We start from the raw sequence: 18767 nt of genomic DNA on the forward strand, positions 1-18767 counted from the left end.
CATGCCAAGCGCCCGCTTCCGGGGCGGGACCCGGAAGTACTTAGAGGAGCTCGGTCAAGACGCCGTGGGCAGGATTGTTGACCATTTTCCACGCTCGCTGGTCCTGCCGCCGCCGCCGCTGCCGCCATGGGGAAGCGACAACACCAGAAGGACAAGATGTAAGTTGAGCCCTACCCAGGCGCTCCTGGCTCTGCCTGAGTCCTGCCCTGCCTCAGTCCCCGCCTGTCCCGCATTCTGCGGTGCCCCCCTTCCCTCTTTCGAAGTTGGTCCCCAGAGCCCCTCCCAGGTGTCGCTTCCATCCGAAGCTTCTGCCTCCTCCCGAAGCTTCCGCCTCCTCCCCAGAGGGGTAATTCCCCCCGAGCCGCCGAGATCTCCCGGGATCCCGGCTTTGGAGGCGTCTCCTCTAATAGACCTTAGGTGTCCTCACCTGGGCGCGGCCTTCCCGCAGCCTCGGCGCTACTCGGACACAGCCCCCTCGACTTCGCTTTTGCCCTGGACCGCCCCCCTCTCCACTCACGAGCTCTGCTCCTGAATTAGTCTCCTGTCCCTCCCAGTGTGCTGGTTCACGCCCATCAGCTTACACACATGTACAGAATCTTCCAGTTTAAAACAAACCAACCTTACTCATATTTCCCTCCAGCTGCCACCGTGTTTCTTACGTGAAAGAGCTGTGTGTACTTGCTGTTTTCTGCTCTCTCTTGAAACTACTTCAGTCAGACTTTAGTGTTTCCAGCACTACTTTTGTAAGGATCCCAGTAACTTCCATTTTGCTAAATCTAGTGGTCAATTTTGCTAAATCTAGTGGTCAATTCGCAGTCCTCATTTTGTTGGGCTCCTCAACAGCATACGATACAATTGACCACTTCTCTCCTTCTGAAGCCCTTCTTTGGGATCCTCCTTCCCATCTCCCAGTGAGTGATCTGTCTAGTCTTGCAATAGTCAGCTGCTTACTCGACATCTCCACTTGGAGGTCCAGTACACATCTCAAATTTAATATGCCCCAAACACAACCCTTGTTTTTCAGTTCCTGAGCCTGCCCCTTCCCCATTTTCCCTATCTCAGTTTGCTCAGGTTAGAAGTCTGGGAGTTAGCCTTGGTGCCTCTTTCCCTCAGCAATTATTTTCCTCTAGTCCATCAGTAAGTCCTGCTGGCTCTTCCAGGAACTGACCACTTTCTTGCCCACCAATCCCCACATAGGCGGAGTTTATGTCAACTCCTTGGACCTTTGCAGTCATCTCCTGATTAGATTTCTTTCCTTTTTTTAAAGGTTTAGCCTCATCAAGAGAGCAGTTTTGTTTTATTTTTTTAATTTTTTTAGTTTATCTTTACTGTTGAGAGTATTACAGGTGTCCCATTCCCCCCCCCCCCAAATTGACCCCCTCCACTTTGCTTCCACCCCCTTCCCAGGACTTCACCCTGTTATTGACTGTGTCTATGGGTTATGCATATATGCATATAACTTCTTTGGTTTATCTCTTCCCACCCTCCACCCCCCTTCCATCTTTCCTCTGAGATATGACTGTCTGTTGCATGTGTCAATGTCTCTGGATCTATTTAGTTTGTCAGATTCTTTTGTTCATTAGCTTCTTCTTAAAGAAGACCCTTCAACTTTTCCTGTAGTGCTGGTCTGATGGTGATGAACTCCTTTAGCTTTTTCTTATCTGTGAAGCTCTTTATCTGACCTTCAGTTCTAAATGGTATCTTTGCTGGGTAGAGTTATCTTGGTTGTAGTTCCATGTTTTTCATCACTTTGAATATTTCTTGTCACTTCCTTCTGGCCTGCAAGGTTTCTGTTGAGAAATCAGCTGACAGTCGTATGGGTGCTCCCTTGTAGGTAACTAATTGCTTTTCTCTTGCTGCTTTTAAGATTCTCTCTTTGTCTTTAACCTTTGGCATTTTAATTATGATGTGTCTTGCTGTGGGCCTCTTTGGGTTCCTCTTGTTTGGGACCCTCTGTGCTTCCTGGACTTGTAAGTCTATTTCTTTCCCCAGGTAGGGGAAGTTTTCTGTAATTATTTTTTCAAATAGGTTTTCAATTCCTTGGTCTCTTTCTTCCCCTTCTGTCACCCCAATAATATGAATGTTGGGCCTCTTGAAGTTGTCCCAGAGGCTCCTTAAACTATTTTCATATTTCTGGATTCTTTTTTCTTTTTGCTCTTCTGGTTGGGTGTTTTTTGTTTCCTCATGTTCCAAATTGCTGATTTGAATCTTAGCGTCCTCTACTCTACTCTTGATTCTCTGTAAATTATTCTTCATTTCAGTTCCTGTAGCCTTCATTTCAAATTGGTCCTTTATTACGTTATCGATTTTCTCAGTTATTTCCCTAATAGTCAGCTTAAACATCCTTATAAACAAAATTCTGAACTCTGAATCTGTTAGCTTGCTTGGATCTATTTCATTTAGTTCCTCTTCTAGAGATTTCTTCTGTTCTTTCCTTTGTGACATGTTTCTTTGCCTCCACATTTTGGCTGCTTCCAGGTGTTTGTTTCTATGTATTAGGTAGAGCTGCTGTGTCTCCTGCAATTTGTAGAGTGGCTTTGTGTAGTAGGTGTCCTGTGGGTCCAGTGGCTCAGCCTCCCGTCACCTGAGCTGGCCTTCTAGGTGCTCCCCTGTGTGGGCGGTGTGCACTGTCCTGTTGTAGTTGAGCCTTGGTTGCTGTTGGCATCACTGGGAGGAATTAACCCTCTGGCCAATCGGCTGGGACCAGCTGCAATACAGCCAAATAGCTGCTGTGCTGGAGACACCCCTATGGAGCAGGATTTACTTTAGTGGGGCTTTGATGTTCACCAAGTGCCCCCCTTCAGTGTGTCAGTTGTGGGTGTGGTAGGGTTGTAATCCAGCGTGGTGGAGTCTGACCACCAGGTGCACTGTCTCTGGGGTCTCCTGGGAGGTGTAAAGTCAGCCTCTGCCAGCGCCTTGCCCAGGGCTGCCAGCATGAGCTACACACAGCAAACCGTAGTTGACTGCTACTTGTGCTGGGCTTGGAGGAGCCCAGGAGAGGCCAAGCTATGAACCAATGCAGCTGCCGCTAGTGCCAGGCCTGGGGCCACTTATCAAGATGTATGGGGCATGCTGAGGCCAGCTGCTGCTTGTTTGAGAGATTTTAGGAAAGTCCTAAGCATGAGGCTTGAGAGACCACTTGTGTAGAAAAGCCACTGGAAATGGCCTGGATGAGCTGCAGGTGGGGAGGGGCGGGGCCAAAGGTGTGAGTCTCAGGTGCTGGCGATTCAAATATGGCGCCTGCCTGCCTGCTCTGTGCGGGGACAACTCGACAAAGGAGCAGTGGCCTCTGTCAGCTCTTCTGCCTGGGAGAAAACTGCCCCTCCAGCTCTCCCCCCGATTTCAGGCAGGTTAGTTCCTCCCCATTGTCCCAGGTCCTTTCAGGCTGCTGCCCGGCACTGGGCTCAGAGGGAGGGCGTCTGAGTGAGTCCATGCGCGGGCCTTTTAAGAGGAGCTGCCTGGGGCTCCTGCAGCCTCCGCGACCCTCAGCGACAGTCCCTGCTGGTTTCACAGCCCGAAGGTGTGAGGAAGTCTCTTCCTGGCCCTGGAGCCCTGGGCTGGGGGCTTGATGTGGGGCTGGAACCCCTCTCTCCTCCGGGAAACCTCCACCCCGAGATTCCCTCCCGGGTTTAAAGCGCGGCACTGGGCGTGGGCCGCCGGCTGCGTCTCCGGGATTCAACCCCTATCCGTCTGCGTCTCTGCCCCTCCTACCGGTCTTGGTGCTTCTTCAGGTCCCTGGTTGTGGGGTTTCTGTTCAGCCAGATTTCAGGAGGCTCTGAGTGACGGTGGTTCTGTATTTTAGTTGTAACTTTGATGTGGTTGCGGGAGGCGGCGAGTGCAACTGTTACCTACACCGCCATCTTGCTTCTCCGATAAAATCCATCTCCTGATTAGATTTCTGCTGCCTCTCTTGCTTGTCCCTCTACACGGAGCAAACAGAGTGATGCTTTAAGGGCTACATTAGATCATGTCAGAACTCTGCTCCAAACCCTCCAACGGCTTTCCATCCCGCTTATAGCAAATCCAGAGTCCTCGCATGGCCTGCAGGACCCCTCATGATATAACCACCATCTGTGTCCTTCGTCTGCTGCCACAGTCCCCCACGCATAGTTTGTCAGTGACTTCACCCTTTTTTGGGAACACAAGAGCTTTTCCTGCTTCCTGGCTTTTATATGTGATATGCCTGTTTGGTCCTTCTGCCTAGAAAGCTCTTCCCCCAGATCTTCACATAGCTAGCTCCTTCTCACCATCAAGCCTTCTGTTATATTCAGTTCATTTTCTTGAGAGCAAAGCAGTACTGGTAGAATTTGCTTAGTTGTTTTTGTACCCCCAGGTCTGTTGTGTTTATCATTATGTACCTGTCACATAGTAGGTGTTTAATAAGCATTTACTGAATGAGTGAAGTGATTCAGTTATTCATTACTTCCAGAGACTGTCCTCTTCACAAAGGGGGTGGAAGTAAGATTCTCTCTCTGTTCTTCAGGTACATTACCTGTGCTGAATACACTCACTTCTATGGTGGCAAGAAACCAGGTAAGGCATGAAATCCTTCTGTTCCCCTTGGTATGTAATTAAGGAATGATGTTTTCACTATACAATGAACCTGTAAAAATTAACAATTAACAAGAACATGGAAACATAGTAGATAAATGCGCTGAGGACGCAGACAATTCAGAAAAGAGGAAGAACACCAAAAATATGAGAAAATGCTTAATCTTGGTGTTTTTGCTTTTTTTAATGTAGGTTAAAATAACATTCTTTTCTCAGGTTAATACAGGCAGGCATACCTTGCTTTTATTGCACTTTGCAGACATTGCGTTTAGAGCAAGTCTGGGTATGGTTTTTCAACAGCCTTTGTTCACTTTTGTGTTCCTGTGTCACATTTTGGTAATTCTCACAATATTTCAGACTTTTTCATTATTATATTTGTTGTGGTAATCTTTGATCTTGTGATGTCACTATTGTAATTGTTTTGAGGCATCATGAACCATGCCCATATAATACAACAAACACAATGAATAAATGCATGTGTTCTGACTGCTTTACCGATTGGTCGTTCCCTCTCCGTGGGCCTCCACATTCCTGAGGTACAACAGTATTGAGATTAGGCCAGTTAATAACCCTACAATGGTCTATAAGTGTTTAAGTGAAAGGAAGAGCTGCCTGTCTCTCACCTTAAGTCAAAAGATAGAAATGATTAAGTGAGAAAGGCATGTGGAAAGCTGAGATAGGCCGAATGCTAGGTAGAGCTCTTGCACCAGTTATCCAAGTTGTGAATGCAACATAAAGCTCTTGAAGGAAATTGAAAGTGCTACTCCAGTGAACACACAAATGACATGAAAGCAAAACAGCCTTGAGAAAGTGTCAGTAGTCTGGTTGGAAGAGCATCCAGTTATAACATTCCCTTAGGCCAAAGCCTAATCCAGAGCAAGTCCCCAACTGTATATTCAGTACCGTGAATACTGAGAAAAGTGAGAAGCTATAGAAGAAAAGTTTGAAGGTAGCAGAAGCTGGTTCATGAGGTTTAAGGGAAGAAGCTGTGTTCATAACATAAAAGTTCAGGGTGAAGCAGCAGCTGCTGATGTAGAAGCTGCAGCAAGTTATCTGGAAGACCTAGCTAAGATGACGAAGGTGGCAACAAGAAACAAAAGATTTTTGATGTAGATGGAACAGCCTTATATTGGGGAAAAATGCCATCTAGGACTTTCCTAGGCAGAGAGGAGAAGCCAATGCCTGGCTTCAAAGCTTCAAAGGACAGGCTGACTCTTGTTAGGGGCTAATGCAGCTGGGGACTTGAAGTTGAAGCCAGTGCTCATTTACCATTCCAAAAGTCCAAAGGTCCTTAAGAATTATGCTAAATCTACTCTGCCTGTGCTCTGTAAATGGAACAACAAAGCCTGGATGACAGCACATCTGTTTACAACATGGTTTATTAAATATTTTAAGCCCACTGTTGAGATCTACTGCTCCAAAAAAAAATATTCCTACTCATTGACAATATACCTGATTACCCAAGAGGTCTGATGGAGATGTACAATGGAATTAATGTTGTTTTAAAGCCTGCTAATAGAGCATTCATTCTGCAGCCCATGGATTGATCAAGGGAGTAATTTTCACTTTCAAGTCTTATTAAGAAATACATTTCATAAGGTTGTAGCTACAATAGATAGTGATTCCTCTGATGGACCTGGGCAAAGTAAATTGAAAACCTTTTGGAAAGGATTCATCATTCCAGATGCCATTAAGAACATTCGTGATTCGTGGGATGAGGTCAGCGTATCAACAATGACAGGAGTTTGGAAGAAGTTGATTCCAACCCTTATGGATGACTTTGAGGGGTTCAAGACTTCAATGGAGGAAGTAACCACAAACGTAATGGGAATAGCAAGAGAACTAGAATTAGAAGTAGGAAGGTGTGACTGAATTGCTGCTATCTCATGATAAAACTTTATGGATGAGGAGTTGCTTTTTATGGATGAGCAAAGAAAGTGGTTTTTGAAATGACAACAAAGGATTTAGAATATTACATAAATTTAGTTGATGAAGCAGTGGCAGGGTTTGAGAGGATTGACTCCAGTTTTGAGAGAAGTTCTGAAAATGCTATCAAACAACATTACATGCTACAGAGAAATTGTTCGTGAAAGGAAGAGTCAATAGATGCGGCACACTTCACTGTTGTTTTATTTTAAGAAATTGTTTCCGCCACCTAACCTTCAGCTACCACCACCCTGATCAGTCAGCAGCCATCAGCATCAAGGCAAGACCCTCCACCAAGTAAGAGATTATGACTCACCGAAGGCTCATGATGGTTAGCAATTTTAGCACTAAAGTGTTTTTTAATTAAGGTACGTACAGTACATTTTTTAGACATAGTGCTAGTACACACTTAATAGACTATAGAATAGTATAAACATAACTTTTATAAGCACTGGGAAACAAAGAAATCTGTTGGAACACTTTATTACAATATTCACTTTATTGTGGTGGTCTGGAATCAAACCCCCAGTATCTACTAGGTATGGCGTATGTTGTTTTTCCTCTTAAATTCTTTCCTGATGTACCCCATGTGTTTTGGTTTTATTTATTGAAAGTTTTTGATCCAAAGCAATTGCTGCACTAGGTAAAATGTATTTGGGCCTGGCTGGCATGGCTCAGCAGTTGAGTATCGACCTATGATCCAGGAGATCGCAGTTCAATTCCTGGTCAGGGCACATGCCTGGATTTTGGGCTCGATCTCCAGTAGGGGGCGAGCGGGAAGCAGCTGATCAATGACTCATCATTGATGATTCTATCTCTCCCTCCCTCCCTCCCTCCCTCTCCCTTCCTCTCTTTGAAATCAATAAAGATATATTTTAAAAAATGTAATTGATTTGTTAGTAGGGATGCATACATGAAATTTTTTACAGAATAAATATTCTGTCTCTTATTTTTGTTTTAAACAGACATCCCACAATCAAATTTTCGTCGTTTACCTTTTGACCACTGCAGGTAAGAGTTTTGAGAGTTTAATTTTTCTCTTTTAATCATTCTCTGATACTTAGTTATTTGACAGTGAATGTGACCCTTGGAGGTGCAGATGTGGGTTCCGTCTTCGTTCCCCCACCAAGATCTTCTCTGAACTGGGAGAAGGTGACTCAACAATGAGGAGAGCTAATGTCTCTTTTCTGCTTGTTCTGTGCCTGTGTTTACAAGTGCTTTGTTTTTTTACCCTCATTTGTACCGTCCAAGGTGGGTAGGGTTGTTAAGCCTGTTTGACTGTTGAGAGAATCAGTGCTCAGAATGAGGCCCGTAAGTCTTTGGCTGGATTTCTCTCCCACCCCCACCAGGTTTTGTCATCAGCCCCATGAGAATGTCTTATTCAGATTGGGTATGAATTGGTTTTATGAAAATACTTTCATCCTTGATTCCCAGTTCCTGCAACAGGTCTCTGATCTGTGTCTCTCCTATTTTTTAACTACACTGGGTTCTGGGTAAAAATGTGCTTTGAGAATGTGCCCTTTAGGTTGCATTTGGTAGAGGATATATGTACATTTCTTGCTGCTTGGAGCTTGATTTGGTGCCAGGTCCTGCTCTAGCAGCGCTACTAGGTTAGAGTAGACTTTTGGGCCAGATAGAAAGGGGTGAGGTTGCCCCATGAGGGCTTCCTGGGGCAGCGTCCAGGTAGGTACTCCCCCATGCTGCCAGGCTGTCTAGGTCCTGGGGACTGATCTGTGCTGACCAAACTTGTAGGTGACCGATACATAAATAAGCCACGTCAGCCAGGGCTCTTGATGGCTAGTGACAGAAATCCCATGCAAGGAAAAGGGTATTGGCTGAAGGAAGTCCACCAGGTATGGTCTCCCTTCATCTGTGGGCACTTTTTCTTAAGGAGACCGTTCCTGAGGTGGCAAATGGCCTGTGGTAGCCTGCGCCTCTGCAGGCCCTTCTACCCCCCATCCAAATATGAGAACTGAGTCACGTGTCTGCCCCTAGGAAATGTGGGGAGAACTGTGTGTACAATCTGTGGTTAGGAGCAGGCAGGGCACCCCCGGCTATGAGACCCCATCAGAGTCTCTTCAGATGGGAGAGGGCATTTCTCAGTAGAAAAGTATGGCCTACCTATGCCTGCTATGTGAGGTTTTGGAGAGTGAGCGAATTCTAGTCCTGCCTTTCCCAGGCCACCTCCAGGGACCTCTTTTGGCCTTGAACATGATCCCATGTGTATTACATATCACAGCACAGAGTATGGAGAGGACCAGGCTGCAGTTGTCCCTAAGCCCCTCTTACCACCTCCTGGAACCCTTGCTTTGTACTTACTGGTTTGTGCTGGGAGCTTCTGAGAGGCAGGGATGTGAGGGTGCCTCTGTGCTGGCATCTAACCCATGCTGTGCAGAGGAGCACCAGAATTGTTGGAGGAATGACCGAAAGAGGGAGGAGCAAAGGGAGGTCATAGCCATGTGGGAGTGGCCTGGCTAGTCCATTGCATGACCAGGAGTGACCATGTTCTTTCTCAGCCTCTCTCTGCAGCCCTTCAACTATCCAGTCTGCACCCCTGAAGGTGTCGTCTTTGATTTGCTGTGAGTTCTCCCTTGACTTTTGAGCTAACAAATGGGGTGAGATTGTTGATACCCACTCGGGAAGGGGATGTGGGGCCAGCTGGAGGGTTTGTGGTTCTAAGCAGTGCCAAGCCAGGCCATGCTGGGGTCCCTGGAGGCCTCGGGAGCCCTGGGTAGGTCTTTTGGGGACACAGGAGGGACAGCCAGGGCCTCAGAGATGAAGCAGCAATGCTGCTGTGACCCCTGGCAGGCAGCTTTGCTGGCAGGTGCTACTGCCTCTTCCTGGAGTGGCATTGACCTCCCCCCACGTGGGTTCCGCGTGTTCTAATTGCCACTCGTACTTGTTTTGGAATGTTAATGAACTAAATATTTTTCACTTTTTGAAAGAGTCATAATCAGGGTGCATATTTTTCCAGTGCTGTATTTTGAAGCATTATGTTCAGTTTTATGTTCCAACATAAGCCAGCTTATATACTTTTCTCACGTTTCAGACTTATTTTAGAAAAATTGTAAGAAATTTCAAAAGAAAAATGTACCGTGGTCACACTGTTTGGGAATAACCATTTTTCCTCCTCTTTTTCTGAGTTGATTTGTGGTAACATGGTTGAGATAATAGCATGGAGAGTTCTGGAGCCATTCCTTACTCAGTCATGAAGAGAGCTTTTCCCATGTCATTAAGAATTACTGGCCCGGCCGGCGTGGCTCAGTGGTTGAGCATCAGCCTAGGATCCAGGAGATCGTGGTTCAGTTCCTGGTCAGGGCACATGCCCGGGTTGCGGGCTCGATCCCCAGTAGGGGGCGTGCAGGAGGCAGCCGATCAATGACTCTCATTGGGGTTTCTATCTCTCTCCCTCTCCCTTCCTCTCTCTGAAATCAGTAAAGACATATTTTTTTAAAAAAAGAATTCTCTGGAAGTTATAATTTTGATGGTGGTCCAGTATCTCATTTTATAGATGTATCACCGTTTATGTACATCTTTTTTTTTTGCTAGTTTGTCTTGTTTATACATAACCTCAATAAAAACCCTGAATATACTTTGAAACCATGTTTCCAGAAATATCCCCTGCTTCCTTTTTTAAAAATATATCTTTATTGATTTCAGAGAGAGGAAGGGAGAGGGAGGAGAGAGAGAAACATCAAATGATGAGAGGGTCATTGATCGGCTGCCTCCTGCTCGCCCTCTGCTGGGGATCAAGCCCACAACCCAGGCATGTGCCCTGACCAGGAATCGAACCACGATCTGGATCCTAGGTTGATGCCCAACCGCTGAGCCACAGCTGGCCAGGCTCCCCCGCTTCCTTTGATGAGGCAAGGTGCTCCTCTCCTTGGCTTCTGCTAGCAGAAGTGAAGCGGAGCAAAGCCCCTTCACAGCTATCCCCGGAAGCAGCCACCTGGACTGTGCTGTACCTGCCCATCACGCTGATGCTCTCTGTTCTCCTCCCTTCAGGAACATTCTTCCTTGGCTTAAGAAGTATGGGACCAACCCCAGCAATGGCGAGGTAAGGGTTGTGCAGGAGGTTAAGTGATGCTAGTGAACACTGTTCTATCGCCTGCCCTTTGGTTCTGAGGATCCCTCCCCAGCTGGGTGGCTCAGTTGGAGAGTCATCCTGTACACCAAGAAGGTTGTGGGTTCAATTCCTGGTCAGGGCACATACCTAGGTTGCGGGTTCGATCCCCAGTCAGGGAGTGTATGGGAGGCAACCTATTGATGTTTCTCTCTCTCCCCCCTCCCCTCTCTCTAAAATCAATAAACATATCCTCGAGTGAGGATTAAAAACAAAACAGAGGATCCCATCACAACTGCTCTTAGCATTTAGGTATGTTTATTCCTTTTCCCCTGCTTTTTAGTGTTTTGCCTTTCTTAAATAGTTACACACGGAATAAAGCGACCACTACCGAACCAAAGAAATAATTCGTTGTTTTTTTTTTAGAGTGTGAGAGAGACACATTGATTGGTCGCCCCCTGCACTTGCCCTGACCAGGCTGGGGATTGAGCTGGCAACTGAACTATGTGCCCTTGGCCGGAATTGAACCCCGGACCCTTCAGTCCGCGGACTGACGCTCTAACCACTGGGAAAAACCGGCCAGGGCATACATTTGTTTTTCAGTTTCAGAAATAATCAGTGATTGCCATGAAACTGTCTGAACATCATAGAGTATAAACAAACCTGGGCCTCGGCCTTGACCTCCAGCCTGGATGTCAACCCCTGTGCTTGGGGCCAGTTTGCTGGCTCAGAGGCTGGGCTTTTGTTGTACAGCCCCCTTACCTAGGTTAATCACTGTGTCCTGGGGCCCCCAGGTCAGCACCCCTGCCTCCTCTGGTGAAGGCTTGAGTGGTCAGACTTTTCCAGTCTGTCTGTGTCACCTAGCCTTAGCAGTTCTTCATATCAGCCACTTATTCATTATTATTAATTATGAATTCTACTTCCAGAAACTGGATGGGCGGTCCCTGATCAAGTTGAACTTTGCAAAGAACAGCGAAGGTAAGGGGTCTCTTTTACAGCCAACTCAAGGACTGGCCGTCAAGAACCCAGCCTCTGCCTCTTGCCAACTTCTCTGTACAACCAGAGAACTTCCTTTCTGATCAGGCTGGACGCTTGCTTTTAATTTCTCAAAGATATAACAACATTTTTTCTTAAAGGTCCAAGTAGTTTTTAAAGCTGAGGGTGGAGGGGTGAAACCTTGGGTTTTGGGTATTTCTTCCCACAAAGGCAATTGGGCCATGTGGGCCTCTGGTGGCCTTTGTGGGCACAGGTGGGCCCTGTGTCTGGTTTGCTCATAGCTGGAGGCAGAAGCTGCACAGGCTGAGAGGCCCAGGGCAAGTGACTGGGCAGTGGCTGTGGGGGTCTGATGGATTTGTTGGGTGGTTCTTGGACTGGTCTTCTTGCCACTGGTCGTAAAGCCCTAGTCCATCGGGGGTCCTCCTGCTTTATATCTGCACACACCCTGTCATTGGTCAGATGAGGCAACCCCCAAGGGCACTGGCGTTGCTTTCTGTTCTTGCTGGGCCTGACGTGGTTCTCTTGGCCCATGCAGATAACATGGTCAAGGCTGGTGTCCATGCTCACTGGGTGTGTGCATTTCAGTGAGATGCTGAAGCACCTGAGGCTGGGGCCCGTCTAACACTCATCTCTGACCCCTGATCCTGGCCCATAGTAGGTGCTGATTCATAGTGATGAGTTAATGGGTCTCAGGGAAACAGAAGCACAGCACTTCAGAGACAGTCCCTGGGTGTCAGGGAGCTCCGCCCTGGTGGCCAAGTGCTGTGGGCTTCCCTGCTTGGAGATCAGCTGATTTGGGGAGGCCCACAGTATGTCTCATTCAGCAAATCTTTAGGGAGTGCCTGCCATGTGCAGAGAGCAGAGCAGGCCAGATCTCTCTGGAATGATTGAAACTTACATAGTGGGAAGGGAGGAAACTGGAAACAGATCACCATAGTGTGTCAGGTGCTGCTGCTTCTACCAGGGACAAAAGTAAAGCAGGGTAGGGAGAGGGGTGATCATAGGAAGACTCATGGACAGGGTTTGAGTGGAAATCTGATGGGAAGGAGGGAGGGAGCTGTGTGGGGAGAGAACATTCTAGGCAGAGGGCACAGCCAGTGCAAAGTCCCTGAGGCTAGTCTGGGAATAATGAGGAGTTCAGTGTTGCTGGAACAGTGTGAATGAGAGGCGGAAAGCAGAGGCATAGTCCGAGGGATTGGGGTGGGATGGAGCACAGGGTGCAGAGCAGCCCTGTGGCTCTTGAGTGGCCACAGGAGGACTCAGACGGGAGCCAGAAAGGAGAAATGATAGCTGTCCTAATTTTTGCCTATTAACAACTTTGACCTAGCAGTCACCTTGTTTTGTTTTGTTTTGTTTTGTTTTGTTCTGTTTTTAATTGAAAATCTCAGACACATGAGAGTAGAGAAAATTAATATAATGACCCTCTGGCCAGTATCCATCACCCAGCTTCAGTTTCCAGCCACTCACAGCTGGTCTAATTTTACCTGCACCTGCTTAGGTGATTTTAAAGCAAATTGCAAACATTGTGTCATTTCATGCTTAAATACTTCAGTACATACACACCTAAAAAATTAACAGGAATTCCTTAATATCATTGACTGTCCAGCCATTAGTCAAATTTCCAGAATGCTCTCGTAATTATTTTTATATAGTTTTCAAGTCAAGATTTTTTAAAAGTCCACACAAGTACATGTGGTTGATACCTCTAAGTCTCGTAATCTATGTGTCTCTCCCACCCCGTTTTTGCAGTTTATTTGTTGGGACTTATTTGAACAGGCTCCCAGCTACCTGCAGGCAGTTGGTGGAGCAGGGGAGCAGCAGGAGTTTGTTGCAAAATCCCAGGCGACAGAGTGAGGGACGTGGCAGAGTCTGAAGTAGAGGTGGCGGCCAAGGCAATGTTGCCAGTGGCGGGCTGGGGCCTGGTGGAGCAGAAGCCTCTGAGGAAGGCCATGTGAGGGAGGAGGGGGCTTAAGCAGCTGTCCCTCTGAGCCCTGCTCTGGGCATGCTGAAGCAGGGTTCTGCCTTCTCCCTTTCTCTGACGGGTCTCGCTGTGCATGCCTTCTCCCTAGAGAAGTACCACTGCCCAGTGCTGTACACCGTGTTCACCAACAACACCCACATCGTAGCCATCAGGACCACTGGCAACGTCTATGCCTATGAGGTAAGTTCTCTGTGACTGTGTCACATATAGGCTCTTTAAGTGTGTGCTCCTGGGCGCTCTGGGATTGCACAGCCTGTCCCTGTGGAGCCGACATTCTGAGAGCCATCGGCACAGTCTAGAAAGGGCCTTCCTGTGACCTCTGACCTAAAACCTGCATAGTTTTTTTCTATCCAGGTGTCTTCCCCACAGTCATCTTCAGGGAAGACTTTTACTAGCCAGGCCCTGGGAGGGAACCTGTGCTCTGAGGGCAGGCTCTGGGGCTTCGAGGGGAGTCTTAAGCCCCCCAGTTCCTGGTAGTTCCCAAGAGGAGTGGACGTGGGCTGGTGGGCAGGTGTGGGGGAGAGGAAGCTCTGGTTTCCACACCAGTCCTCCTCCAGGTGTGCCAGCAGAGGGTACAGACTGCAGGGGCATGGGCCCCACGTAGCAGGAAGCCCTCTCTGAGCTGTTTTTATGCTTGTCCCTGGCCGTTGGCAGGGTCCAGGTGGCCAGTGCTGCCCTAGCGGCTCTGGAGGTGACACCCGAGTGTGCATAGATTTGGGGGGCTTGGTACAGATGGGCGGACTCGTTGAACCTGTTTGCAGATGTGTAACACTTGTCATGAGAGTGTCCTGTGAGGAACCTTGCTCAAAGGGCTGAGTTTGAGTTTCTGGGGCTCTACAAGCTTCCTCCTCAGTGGCAGGGCGTGCAGAGTAGTCTGTCTTTCCTCATGCTGGAATAGTGCCAGCTATTTGGGCGGGCTGTAGGCTCCCAATGCCAGGTTAGGGACAGGCACCGTGACCGCTGGCTTCTTCCTGGCTTCAGGCAGTGGAGCAGCTAAATATCAAGGCCAAGAACTTCCGAGACCTGCTGACTGATGAGCCCTTCTCCCGGCAGGACATCATCACCCTTCAGGTGAGTGTCCCTTCCCCTGTGTTCTCAGGAGGGGTCATCCAAGAACCTTGGCACGGCTGTCCTCTACCAGCCCCATCTCTCCACCCAGGTTCAGTGGCTTCCTCACCACCTGTCTGGTTGCGGTTCCCCAGCTGCTCCTGGCAATGCCCCCATTTCCAGCTCTCCTTTGGGGAGCAGCTAGCCATTTGTGCCAGTCTGCCCCCCACCTCTGCTTGTGGCCCTGCACGGGGCAGAGCCCTCTCCCTGGCACCCCTGTTCCCTGCTCAACCCCCAGGTCTCCTTGCAGCGAGAGGCTTCTCCCCTCCTGGCTCCAGGACCCTCATGCCACCCACCTATCCTTTGCTGCCTGGGGCGGCTGCATGGCCACAGCCTGGGACCTGGCTGGGCTCACTCCGCTATGTGTGTTCTTTTTGCCACAGGACCCTACTAATTTGGACAAATTCAACGTCTCCAACTTCTTTCATGTTAAGAATAACATGAAAATAACAGACCCAGGTATGAACAGCCAGGGGTGGTCTGAGTGCCAGGGGTTGCGGCAAAGTAGGTCAGTGCTCCCTGGCCAAAGCCCCTGCCTTCCTGGGACCAGAGCCTCGATTAGGCAGAGGCAGGTCTGGAATTTCCTGAGCTGACGTTCACCTTCTCCTGTGCTAAGACTGGCAGGACCACATCTGCCCACAGGGGGCCTGATGTTGTAGGTGCCAGTCAGGCCTTACGCCTTAGTGCCCACAGCCTCATGCGGGAGAGGCTGATATACCCGATCCTCCCACTCAAGACAGCTCCAAGGACCCTTGGGCTGCTTCCTTGCCCAGGCCCTCAGGTGCCTGGGTGGGCCCTGTCTCTGCTCCTTAGAAATTGTCTCTGTTCTCACTGCAGGGACAGGTGTTAGGCAGGTGGGTCCCGTGATGGGTGGTGAGTGTGGGTACTGCTCAGCTAGCGAGTCACCACCACCGGGGTCCTGTGGTTTGGGGCTGTTTTTGAACACTGTTGGGGCCAAGGCTGGGCCAGGGACAGAGACCAAAGCCTTGGTGCGCAGACTGCTGCCCTCTGGGCTGTTCCTCACTGTCTCCCTACACATGCCTCCCTGGGTTTGCAGCAACTATGAAGGTGTCACTGTGATGGAGGCTCGGCCTGTGTCCTGGTCTGGGACTTGTGCTGGTGTAGCCAGCTCTGGCCTTTTGTCCCCGTCATGCACACCTGGGGACATTCCTGGGGGCTCAGCTCCTCCGGTCCACCGTGCTGTTTTGCAGATGAAGAAAAGGCCAAACAGGACCCGTCTTATTATTTGAAAAATACTAACGCTGAGACCCGAGAGACACTGCAGGAGCTCTACAAGGAATTCAAAGGGGATGAGGTCCTGGCAGCCACCATGAAGGCCCCCGAGAAGAAGGTGGACAAGCTGAATGCTGTGAGTAGGTAGAGGGGCACACAGCTGCCCGCCTGAGCCACCTGCCCCTCATGGCCCCTGGGAGGGCTCCTGGGATACATTTGGAGGGGAAGCAGGTGGGACCCCAGAGTCAAGGAGCTCCTGGCGGCCTAGAGGACAGCTGCACAGAGGAGGCTGGGGGTGACAGATGGGTGTACTGGGGTCCACGCAGGAAAGGTGACCTCCAGCCATGGAGGGTCTGCTTCATGCTCTGGCCTAAGCTGGGGAGCCTGGAACAGACATGCTGGGTGGATGATGCCCAGTGGCTTTGGTGGTACCGCATGATATAGTAGCCTCAGGCATGCAGGTCTGTGGGAGGGGATGTCCCGTGGGGCACGGAGTCAGTGCTATACTGAGCTGGTCACTTGTTGCCCAGAGCAAACCCAGGGAGAGAGAGGGGGGTTTTTTCAGGGGCGCTGTGTGCTGAGGGGAGGGAACAAGTGGTGCTGGGGACTGCTGTATGCCGGGCCCTCCTGGGCAGTCAGGTTCACTTTTTACAATACCCAGTAGTTGGCCCTGAGGCCCTCAGTTGGCAGTGATGGCACCAGGATTTGTGCCCTGGTCTGCCAGGCCCTAAAGCTGCCCCTTCCTCTCTTCAGCTTCCCGAGCTGGGGCTGTGGGGATGGGGAGGTGGAGCTCTGCGGCTCCCTCCTTAAAGAAGTATTCAGGAAAATTTGTAAAAGAAAAAGTTTGTTGTTCATGGTTCCACCACTAACACAATGGCTGTTAGCATTTTGGTGTACTTCCTCCTGAGGGGGAGAAATCCCTCCTTTTATTTTTTCATTCTCCCTAGGATGAAAAAAATATTTATTGGGGTTTATGTTTTCCTGATTAAAAATATAATGTGTTTATTGTAGAAATTGGAAACTTTTAAAAGGACTCTAGAGTCCCTCATCCTTTGGGGCCTTAGGGAAAGGCCAGTCCGGGCTGGGCCATCCTGTCCTCCAGGAGTTTTCTGGTGGTATCTTTGGGTGATGGCCAGGGACGCCTTCCTGGAGGAGAGGCGCTGAGCAGGGGCCTTAGCACTGGGCCAGCTGGCTGCCATGTCCCCAGGCCACCAGCCTCCCAGGACGCTGCTGACGTTCCTCTGCCGTTTTCTTGGCAGGCCCACTATTCCACTGGGAAGGTCAGCGCCTCCTTCACCTCCACCGCCATGGTTCCGGAGACCGTACATGAAGCAGGTAGCTGCCTTTGCTCCACCAGTGGTGCTGCTCCATAGTGGCCGGGGCAGGTGCCCTGCCTGCCTGTCCTCATGTCTGGGCTTTGTGGGGTCTTCGGCCGCTCAGAAGTGGTCAGGGGGACAGGCCCTTTTGAAGGTGTGTTTGCGTCTGCGGTGGGGAGGGCTAGGCCGGGGGCAGGAGCCCTCCCTGCGTTGTGCCCTGCCCTGCCTGCTGGCGCCTCCATCTTGGCCTCTTCCCAGGCTGCCCGTGGGTGTCTTAGCCCTCCACCAAGTCTGCTGTTGTCATTGTCCCCAAGCCCTCTTCCACCTGTGTTTTCGGCCAGTTAGGTCCCCAACCCTCCCCTCTCCACTCCCCTCTCTTCACTTCCTTCCCACCCTGGGTCCAGGCTTTTCCAGCATCCCTGCCTCAACTGCTGAGCCCATCCTTCCCCTCCTGTGCTCAGCTGGGGCAGACCCTGGGCTTCCCCAGGGCCGGGGCCGAGTTCCAGGCCTCTGTGCCCGGTGTGGGCGTGGTGTCTTCGGGTAGAGGGAGACCCAGCACTTGGCCTCTGCTTGCAGCTGCCATTGACGAGGATGTGCTGCGCTACCAGTTTGTGAAGAAAAAGGGCTACGTGCGGCTGCACACTAGCCGGGGCGACCTCAACCTGGAGCTGCACTGCGACATGGTGGGTGTGGCAGCCGTCCCTCCCCTGCCCAGGGTCATTTCCAGGTATTAAACATGGAGCTGCACCTAGGATGTGCTTGTAGTAGAAAACTCTGTTCTCTAGGTGTGGTGCCCCCACGTCCCTCCCCAGAAGGGACTCTGGACTCTGTCAGCCATGTGCTGCAATTTTCTCGGCCCCAGTCTGGGTGGCAAACACGTCCCGTCTGCCCCCCCCCCCCCCCCCCCCGCTCTGTTGGCGTCTCCGTTTCCCTTTCTTGGACTTGGCAGCTGCAAATGTCTAGTAGTTTAGCAACGTGGGTCCTTACCATCGCTTGGGCTGGGTAGCTGAGCCTCTTCCACTGTGCGATCAGGGCTTGGGTGGCATTCATGACCCTCTATTGGCTCCTTCATGCCTCACAGAAGTATCTGGGCTGTTTTGCAGACACCAAAAACCTGTGAGAACTTCATCAAGCTCTGCAAGAAGCAGTATTATGATGGCACCATCTTCCACAGATCCATCAGGAACTTTGTGGTGAGTGATGTGGGTCAGCGATGGCCTTAGGGCAGATGAATCCTGGAGGTGACTTCTGTCATATGTGGGAGCCCCTTCTCAGGGGCAGGGCACCTGCCCCTTCAGCATGCAGCCTGGCCACACTGGGCTTGTGCAGATACGTGGCCAGGGAGGGCCTATGTCCTCAACAAGAGTTCAGATCCCTTTGAGTCCATCTGGTAGGTGGGGAATTGCTCCTGTGGGCAGTGGGCTGTGGGCTGTGGGTGGCTGTGGAAGTGCCGGCAGGGCCATGGGGTCACAGGCATGGCTTGCTCACTGGCTTTTGTTCTTGCAGATCCAGGGGGGTGACCCCACTGGCACAGGCACAGGTAGGTACTGGTGCTGGGGCTCCCTGGGCAGCTTTGGCTGCTCCATCAGCCATG

The 18767-nt window shown here is 50.1% G+C and overlaps 1 protein-coding gene across 1 annotated transcript in view; it reads left to right on the forward strand.

The window, feature by feature from the left end:
- PPIL2 (peptidylprolyl isomerase like 2) overlaps nt 1-18767 on the forward strand; it is a 27019-nt gene continuing 8252 nt past the window's right edge. The window contains exons 1-14 of the mRNA XM_016204317.2: nt 1-158; nt 4484-4533; nt 7443-7488; nt 8994-9056; nt 10483-10534; nt 11467-11518; nt 13606-13697; nt 14499-14588; nt 15008-15083; nt 15836-15993; nt 17117-17192; nt 17750-17856; nt 18277-18366; nt 18680-18713. Of these exons, the coding sequence (XP_016059803.1) occupies nt 127-158; nt 4484-4533; nt 7443-7488; nt 8994-9056; nt 10483-10534; nt 11467-11518; nt 13606-13697; nt 14499-14588; nt 15008-15083; nt 15836-15993; nt 17117-17192; nt 17750-17856; nt 18277-18366; nt 18680-18713 (1018 nt within the window). The 5' untranslated portion in view covers nt 1-126. The remainder of the gene's footprint in view (nt 159-4483; nt 4534-7442; nt 7489-8993; nt 9057-10482; nt 10535-11466; nt 11519-13605; nt 13698-14498; nt 14589-15007; nt 15084-15835; nt 15994-17116; nt 17193-17749; nt 17857-18276; nt 18367-18679; nt 18714-18767) is intronic.

Source organism: Miniopterus natalensis, chromosome 20 (genome assembly GCF_054644295.1).
Source record: "Miniopterus natalensis isolate mMinNat1 chromosome 20, mMinNat1.hap1, whole genome shotgun sequence".
NCBI lineage: Eukaryota > Metazoa > Chordata > Mammalia > Chiroptera > Miniopteridae > Miniopterus > Miniopterus natalensis.